General features: G+C 26.7%; 2 protein-coding genes across 2 annotated transcripts; both read left to right on the top strand.

Annotated features, from left to right (window-relative positions):
* Positions 1 to 3,009: 3,009 nt before the first annotated feature.
* Positions 3,010 to 4,906, top strand: LOC108762768 (odorant receptor 49b-like). The gene is made up of 4 exons (XM_018509929.1): positions 3,010 to 3,033; positions 4,197 to 4,398; positions 4,464 to 4,619; positions 4,844 to 4,906. The coding sequence occupies exons 2-4, from the start codon at positions 4,249 to 4,251 to the stop codon at positions 4,904 to 4,906; spliced, it is 369 nt and encodes a 122-aa protein (XP_018365431.1). The 5' UTR covers positions 3,010 to 3,033; positions 4,197 to 4,248.
* Positions 4,907 to 6,389: 1,483 nt separating this feature from the next.
* LOC108762767 (odorant receptor 22c-like) lies at positions 6,390 to 9,017 on the top strand. The gene is made up of 4 exons (XM_018509928.1): positions 6,390 to 6,406; positions 8,330 to 8,531; positions 8,597 to 8,752; positions 8,967 to 9,017. The coding sequence occupies exons 1-4, from the start codon at positions 6,390 to 6,392 to the stop codon at positions 9,015 to 9,017; spliced, it is 426 nt and encodes a 141-aa protein (XP_018365430.1).
* The last annotated feature ends 333 nt before the right edge of the window (positions 9,018 to 9,350 follow it).

Raw genomic sequence — 9,350 nt, 5'->3', positions numbered from 1 at the left:
TTTTAGTGTTTATTAATAAATTTTTAATGAAATTTTTAATTATTAATAAATTGATTGTTACACATTAAATCCTGTGTCGGCTCTAATAGACATTGAAAGATTTTTATGCAGATTATTTCTAGAGAGCCTTTATCTTTTATCTATTGTTACAATAAATTGTTAATTAAATTTATAAATTCTTCTTAATTGACTTCTGACACTTTAATAATAGTTTCTCAAGTCCCCCTTGATTAATCAAATAAATTGTCAGAAATGCTCTAAAATATGTACGGTGTGAAAATCAAAAGAAAAGCGATCGGTGCTGCGCCGCGCGCCGAAATACGCTCTTGCACTTCGCACCCGATTTTCTCATAATCTCTTCTACTTTAACTTCTGACACTTTGCACATACTTTGCTCTATACGTAAACAGTGTAAATTCAAATTGTCAGAAGTTTTCTTTAAAATGTAAATTTTCCGATATTTTTCGCAACTTTGGCAGCTTCTGACAACCTTTTAGCTTCCACTTACCCTTCTGACAATTTTTTTACTGCTTTTTCTCATGATCTTCGATGTCTATGTAAATTTTCAGCCGTGCACATCGACAGTTTTTTTAGTTGGACAATTTACACGTTTGATCGTCCGCCCACGCATTTACCTTCCAGCACGCCTTCTGACGGTCGGGCTTCGCTGGCAGCAATCGAACATTTTCCAGGTAAAATATTTCATGCACCGAGGCATGTCGCACCCCATGTAGCCAACTCTTAGACTATAACGCTATAAATTTCAAACGTTTCGACTTACAAAGTCTTTATCAGTGATAATAAAAAAACGTATTTATATAACCCTTTACAATGTCAACGAACTTACATATGATACATAATAAAAATTATCGCTTTAAGCTAATCTTATATACTTATTCCTGCGTTAAGATATTACCGATCAAAATAGGTATCCAGTCTGAAGTTTGAAAGTTCATAATTGTAAAATTATATTTAACTAGTTCTTCGGTTGTTATCGAAAATCAGCTCGGTCAACAATTTCATAAAAAACGTCAGTCCGATCGAAGATTTCTTCAACGACTATCCTACTATATTCTGTACATACAATTAAATGTCAATATATGATTAAATAATTACTATAATTAATTTAATAGTGTGGTGAGAAGTTATTTTTCCACTTACGTTAATTTATACAGAATAGTCAATTGAATCAAAAGCAAAAATTGTGTTGACAACAGTGACTAGAAAAAATACATAGATATCACTAACGTGAACCCCTTCGCTTGAATATGTTGCTCATATAGAAATCAATATTAGAATGTCGCTATTCTCTTCGAAAGATAGAAGATAACGAAATGAAATATGTATATAATACAGCAACGACAAATATATCAAGATATTCTCGAGGTTCGCATCTCATATTCTATTGACGAACCTTTAAAGAATTTTTTTCCTCCTTTTGCTATGTTACAATTGTATTTTTGATATAGCATCAAGAATATTACTTCTATATATGATAGGATTTATGTAGAAATGAATTATCCAATTATCTTAAAATACGGAAATATTACATTAAAGACAATTACTACAAAGATTGTGGAGGTACAGAATACAGATATTAAATATGCACAAGTAAGTAGAAAATGTCGATGATGAAAAATTTTACCGTTGAAAAGTATATAGTGTCATAAGTCTACAGACATTCTACAGTGTACTCTTCTAGACTATAACATTTCTGCATCTTATTTATCATACAATAGAGATTCTTACCGTATCTTACTTCTCATACAACAGAGATCAAGTTAAAATTATCTCGAGAACAATGAACATTGTCCGAAGATTTCCATAATTACTAACGAAGTTAATGACACGCATTGTATAATTGATTTTTGTCATATATACCTCTTTTGCTTTTTTTTTCTTTCCTTACGCAATTAAACTTCGTACAATGAACATTCCGAAATTGACATATTCAATCGTTATGATATCTGGATGTTTTCGACCGCAGTCGTGGACAACTTTATTTAAAAAAACAGTTTATAATATCTATAGATTGTACGTAATTGCTATGATGTGTACGTTTACAATGTTGCAAATTATTGACCTTGTTTTATGTGTCGACAATACTAATGATTTGATAAGCAATCTAAATATAACGCTAGCTACATTAACTGCATGCTACAAAATATTTATTTTGAGTATAAATCATGAAAATTTTGTAACACTAGTTAATTACCTTACTGAAGAGCCGTTTAAACCATTAGATTCGGAGGAGATGAAAATTCTACGACAATATAATAAAATATTACGGTAAATGTTTTATAATTAAATAATTTTTAATCTGTTTAAGTTAATTTTTTTAAGATTATTTCATTCATAATTATTTCAGTTATTATTTTATAATATTTTTATGTACACACATGAACATATATAAGTATTTTTAATGTAGATATTAGATGTAACTTGATTTAAAAAGTTATTTATTGATAACTAGAATTATTAAAAATTTGCACATAAACATTTATGTATTATTCAATAATAAAAAAATTTTTTTTTCCATAATAAAATAAGGTTAATTAGCCATATTACTACCAAATAACATCATATTGTCTGTTACAAAAAATAAAAATGAAGTTTCTTCAAATCTTTCAAAGTTCAAATATTTTATAGTTCGCATTAGAAATAATATAGATGTAACATTTTAATCACACTTTTCAGAAACATCACATTACGGTGCATAACATTTGTAGCGATAGCATGTACGTTTTTCATTTTGTCTTCGCCATTTACTGACTTTAGACACAAGAAATTAAAGTACAGGGAATGGATACCATTTGATTATTCATCTCATGTGGTATTTTGTTTTGCATACGCTCAAAAAATGGTAACCGTATGTCATAGCGCCCTCGTAAATGTCGCAATAGATAGTCTCATGTGCGGATTCTTGATACACATATGTTGTCAAATTGAGACCTTGGAATACCGCTTAAAAAAATTTTTGGACAACCAACTTCTTCTGAGTTATTGCATATGCCATCATACTCGAATTTTTGAGTTAGTTATCATTTAAATGCCAGAAAATTATATATCATTCAGCATTGCTACTATGTGTGAGTTATTTAACAAAACTGTGGTGGAAATTATATATCTTCTTAATTTTTATTTTTATTGATTATAAAGAAAAATTTTAAAAATTCTATACATTTTTGGAATAGCTAATAATAGCATTGCAAAATCATCAAAATATATTATATTATTTATACTGTTTACTATTCATATTGTCTTAAATATAATTGCCTACTATAATTATTTATTGCATACTGATTTCTACCATGCTTTTATCACGAGTTTAGTATTAACATTATTATTATTACTTTTTTAATACTTTAATCTGTTAAAAATAGAAATTATAAGGCTCAATAGAATAAATCAATGGGAAAATGTTTCAAAAGCCAATATGAGCCGACACAAGATGTCAGTGTGCAATGATAATAATTTATTATAAATAAACTAAATTTAAACTAAATTTAAACGTTTCGACCTATGATCAAGGTCCTCTTCAGTATTATAAATAAGATTCATATTATAAATAGGTAACGCAATGTATTATACAAAGTATAACAAAGAATAACCTAAGAACCGTGGTTAACTCTGTACGTTTGAAGTTGTACTTTCAGTTTGTGATTCATTAAACCGATCAATTTAATGGATCACTCAATTGCAAGGTCGCTGAACAGTCATATCTTTCACTCATTAAATTTGACACTTTAATGAGTATGATACTGACTGCGGGATTTACAACTCCACCACATTATATGGCGCTACAAGTTCTTAGGTTATTCTTTGTTATACTTTGTATAATACATTGCGTTACCTATTTATAATATGAATCTTATTTATAATACTGAAAAGGACCTTGATCATAGGTCGAAACGTTTAGTTTAAATTTAGTTTATTTATAATAAATTATTATCATTGCACAATGACATCTTGTGTCGGCTCATATTGGCTTTTGAAACATTTTCCCATTGATTTAATCTGTTAATTAGTTCTCATATATATGTCATGAATTAGTTTATGATTCTTGGTATTCCAATCACAATTTTTGCAATAATATTGATTTTTGTACCCTTTAAACTACCTTAGACTCTTTAAACTATTATTTGCTTGATATATACAAATATTATGACTTTATGTAAACAAAATCTTGATAGCAGGTTTGCGCAGATAGTGAATACAAAATTTAATAAAATAATCGGATTTCAATTTATGGCGACTATGGTGACATTTTGCACACTGTTGTATCAACTGACTAACTCAACTTTACATGCGGATTATTTTTCGTTAATTCTATACACAAGCTCTATATTAATACGGATATTTATTTATTGCTGGTTTGGAAACGAAGTCAAATTAAAGGTAGATCTAAAACGGGTTATTAGAAACAATAAATACATAATTATATTACATATTATATTCCACAGAGTCTTCAATTAGTAGATAGTATTTTTCAAATGGAGTGGCTAATCATTGACAATAGTGTAAAAAAGAGCTTATTAATAATTATGAAACGTGCAATGATACCCATTGAAATTTCTACTTTACATATCCTGACTATGAATCTGGATTCTTTTGTAACGGTCAGTATAAACATTTACCTCAATGTATAAAATATAATTTGCTTAAATAATTTTAAAGTACTTAAAAGTTTTGTTACTGCTTATAACAGTGCACCATACAATATATTTAATTATCAATAAATAAAACCTATCAGTTTTATAAATTTGCATGTATAAATCATTATTGATCTATATATAAATATTATTGTACGTGTAATAATTACAAGTGTCTTTTATTATTTCAGTTGCTTAAAACATCATATTCTGTTTATAATTTACTAACGCAAGTGCAACAAAATAAAAATTAAAAATTAAGCAAAATGAAGCGTATTTTAGTTGCGCGTAACAATTATAAATAAATTGTAGTAAGATTGTAATAATTCTAATATTTATTCTATTAATTATGGAATAGTTGTAAAAAAATACATACATATGTATATGATATCGTCTTTTATATTATATTTTGGAAGTATTTTTATATGTATAATTTACCGAAAAAAATATATAAATGTTACAAAATTTAAATTTGATCGCAAAAGTGATATTTGATATGTGACATATGACATTGTCTTTTATATTTTGGAAGTATTTTTACATATATTACTAAAAAATATAGAGGAAAGTCGCCGATACTGACATAGATCTCCTAAAGTGACACCCCCTTATTTCTCAGAAACTATAAACTATTACACTTTATTAATACGTATAAAATCATGAACTGTTTAGCTAATTAAAGAAGTACAAACTTATAATTCATATATTTTTTGTGGCATATTTCTATACTTAAATTAGCTAAAAATCAATTCTATGAATCTGAGAAGAAAATTCTTACGGTGTTCTTTTGCAAATTGCGTAATTAAAATAATAGTGACTGTATTATTGATGATATTATGTCATTTTAAATGTTTATAGCTTCATAAATTAGTTTTCTTTACAGAATAGGACATATCTTTATTTAAAGAATAGGAATGTTGGTATTAATGCCTACTGTGTCAGTTTTGGAGCACATTTTGTCACACACTTATTTTTATACTATCTGATAAAAGACACTTTTTACTTTGTACTTATGTTTTTAAAGTTGTATTTTTACTTTTGTTTAAGAAATATTGTCTAAAAACAAAATGGTGTGTCGGTACCGGTAACCTTCCTCTACATAAATAATGTTACAAAATTTAAATTTGATATTGTCACATTCTTTGTACTTAAAATGTACAAATTTTATATTTACATATTACTGTAATCGGTTTTGAAATATGTAATACCTCATAAACATATAGATTTTACTTTAATATCTTTATGCGGAGTGACTAGAAATCTTTCTCGTAAAAAAATCATGTGATGCTCTTAAAAGAAAAAATTGCATGATAATATCACACAAATTTAATTATTATATTAAATTCTTTTGTCTGTATGACAATAGACTTACAAATAGTGACAAATACATAGATATCACTAACGTGAACTCCTTCGCTTGAATATGTTGCGTGTATAGGAATCAATATTAGAATGTCGCTATTCTCTTCGAAAGATAGAAGCTAACGAAATGAAATATGTATATAATACAGCAACGACAAATATATTAAGATATTCTCGAGGTTCGCATCTCATATTCTATTGATGAATCTATGAAGAATTTTTTTCCTCCCTTTGCTATGTTATAATTTTGTTTTTGATGTAGCATCAAGAATATTACTTCTATATATGATAGAATTTATGTAGAAAAAATTATCCAATTATCTTAAAATACGGAAATATTACATTAAAGACAATTACTACAAAGATATTCTGGATATGTTAAATATGCATAAGTAAGTAGAAAATATCAATGATGAAAAATTTTACCGTCGGAAAGAATATAGTACTAAGACTATAGACATTCTACAGTACTCTTCTAAACTGTAATATCTCTGCATCTTATTTCTCATACAATAGAGATTCTTACTGTATCTTACTTCTCATACAATAGAGATCAAGTTAAAATTATTTCGAGAGCAATGAATATTGTCCAAACATTTCCATAATTACTAACAAAGTTAATTACACGCATTATATAACTGATTTTTGTTATACATATCTTTTTTGCTTTTTCTTCTTTCCTTACGCAATTAAACTTCTACTCGTACAATGAATATTCTGAAATCGACATATTCAACCGTTATAATATCTGGATGTTTTCGACCGCAGTCGTGGACATCTTTATTTAAAAAGACAGTTTATAATATCTATAGATTGTACGTAATTGCTATGTTATATACGTTTACAATATTGCAATTTATTGACATTGTTTTATATGTCGACAATGCTAATGATTTCACAAACAATCTAAATATGATGCTAACTATATTAGCTTCATGCTACAAAATATTTATTTTGAGTATAAATTATGAGAATTTTGTAACGCTAGTTAATTATCTTACTGAAGAGCCGTTTAAACCATTAGATTCGGATGAGATGAAAATTTTACGACAATATAATAAAATAATACGGTAAATATTTTAATTAAATAATTTTTAATTTGTTTAATTTAATTTTTTAAATATTATTTTATTCATAACTATTTTAGTTATTATAATATTTTTATGTGCAGACATGAATATATATAAGTATTTTTAATGTAGATTTTAGATGTAATTTGATTTAAAAAGTTATTTGTTGATAACTAGAATTATTAAAAATTTGCACATAAACATTTATGAATTATTCAACAATAAAAAATTTTTTTTCCATAAGAAAATAAGGTTAATTAGCAATATTATTGCCAAATAACAACATATTCTTTGTTACAAAAAATAAAAATAAAGTTTTTTCAAATCTTTTATATTTCAAATATTTTATAGTTCGCGTTGGAAATAATATAGATGTAACAATTTAATCACTTTTCAGAAACAACACATTACGATACATAATATTAGTAGCGATGTCATGTACGCTTGACATTTTGTATTCGCTATTTACTGACTTTAGACACAAGAAATTAACGTACAGGGAATGGATGCCATTTGATTATTCATCTCATGTGGTATTTTGTTTTGCATACGCTCATCAAATGGTAGCCGGATTGCATGCCGCTATCGTAAATGTCGCAATAGATAGTCTCATGTGCGGATTCTTGATACACATATGTTGTCAAATTGAGATCTTGGAATATCGCCTAAAAAAATTTTTGGACAACCAATTTATTCTGGATTATTGCATATGCCATCATAATCGAATTTTTGAGTTAGTTATCATTTAAATGCCGGGAAATTATATATCATTCAGCATTGCTACTATTTGTGAGTTATTTAACAAAACTGTGGTGAAAAGTACATATCTTCTTAATTTCTATTTTTATTGATTATAAAGACAAATTTTAAAAATTCTATAAAATTTTGAAATGACTAATAGCATTGCAAAATCATCAAAATATATTTTACTATTTATTCTGTGTACTATTCATATTGTTTTAAATATAATTGTCTACTGTAATTATTTATTGCATACTGATTTCTATTCATGCTTTTATCACGAGTTTAGTACGGACATTTTTATTAGAGAGAGTACTTTATTAATACTTTAATTAATTCTCATATATATGTCATGAATTAATTCATAATTCTTGGTATTCCAATCATAATTATTGCAATAACATTGATCTTTTTACCCTTTAACTACTTTTGGACTCTTTAAATTATTATTTGCTTGATATATACAAATATTATGACTTTATGTAAACAAAATCTTCATTGCAGGTTTGCTCAGATAGTGAGTATAAAATTTAACAAAATAATCGGATTTCAATTTATGGCGAGTATGATGATATTTTGCTCAAGTTTGTATCAACTGACTAAATCAACTTTAAATGTTGATCAGTTTTCGTTAATTCTATACACAGGCTGTATGTTAACGCAGATATTTATTTATTGCTGGTTTGGAAACAAAGTCAAATTAAAGGTAGACCTAAAACAGGCTATTAGAAACAATAAATATATAATTATATTACATATTTTATTCCACAGAGTCTTCAATTAGTAGATAGTATTTTTCAAATGGAGTGGCCAGTCGTGGACAATAGTATACAAAAGAGCTTATTAATAATTATGAAACGTGCAATGATACCCATTGAAATGTCTACTCTATATGTCCTGACCATGAATCTGGATTCCTTTGTAACGGTCAGTATAAACATTTACCTTAATGTATAAAATATAATTTGCCTAAATAATTTTAAAGTTTTATTGCTGCTTATAACAGTGCACCGTACAATATATTTAATTATCAATAAATAAAACCTATCACTTTTATAAATTTGTTTGTATAAATTATTATTGATCTATATATAAGTATTATTGTATTTGTTATAATTAGAAGTGTCTTTTATTATTTCAGTTGCTTAAAACCTCATATTCTGTTTATAATTTACTAACGCAAGTGCAATAAAAATAAAAATAAAAAATTAAGCAAAATGAAGTGTATTTTAGATTAAGTTGCACATAAGAATTATAAATAAATTATAATAAGATTGTAATAATTCTAATACTTATTCTATTCATTAGGAATAGTTGTATAGAAATACATATATATGTATACATCATCGTCTGTTATATTATATTTTGGAAGTATTTTTATATGTATTGGGTATGGGAATAATTTTCCGCCCTTTTTGAAAAGAAAAAGATGTGTTTATTAAAACAAATCTATATAAGTGAGTTTATTCAAAGTATGCTCCTTCGGTAGCGACAACTTTCTCCCACTTTTCCGGTAATAAACAGA

This window comes from Trachymyrmex cornetzi, unplaced genomic scaffold (genome assembly GCF_001594075.2).
Source record: "Trachymyrmex cornetzi isolate Tcor2-1 unplaced genomic scaffold, Tcor1.1 scaffold321, whole genome shotgun sequence".
Taxonomy (NCBI): Eukaryota; Metazoa; Arthropoda; class Insecta; order Hymenoptera; family Formicidae; genus Trachymyrmex; species Trachymyrmex cornetzi.
Note: the sequence above shows the minus strand (reverse complement) of the source record. Positions and strands in the feature narration are given on the sequence as shown.

Excerpts from the sequence above, each read along its gene's own strand:
- LOC108762768 (XM_018509929.1), top strand. The coding sequence starts at position 4,249 with ATGGCGACTATGGTGACATTTTGCACACTGTTGTATCAACTGACTAAC. Across the intron at positions 4,399-4,463 it reads GAAACGAAGTCAAATTAAAG|AGTCTTCAATTAGTAGATAG; the intron begins GTAGATCTAAAA and ends TATATTCCACAG. Across the intron at positions 4,620-4,843 it reads ATCTGGATTCTTTTGTAACG|TTGCTTAAAACATCATATTC; the intron begins GTCAGTATAAAC and ends TTATTATTTCAG.
- LOC108762767 (XM_018509928.1), top strand. Across the intron at positions 8,532-8,596 it reads GAAACAAAGTCAAATTAAAG|AGTCTTCAATTAGTAGATAG; the intron begins GTAGACCTAAAA and ends TTTATTCCACAG. Across the intron at positions 8,753-8,966 it reads ATCTGGATTCCTTTGTAACG|TTGCTTAAAACCTCATATTC; the intron begins GTCAGTATAAAC and ends TTATTATTTCAG.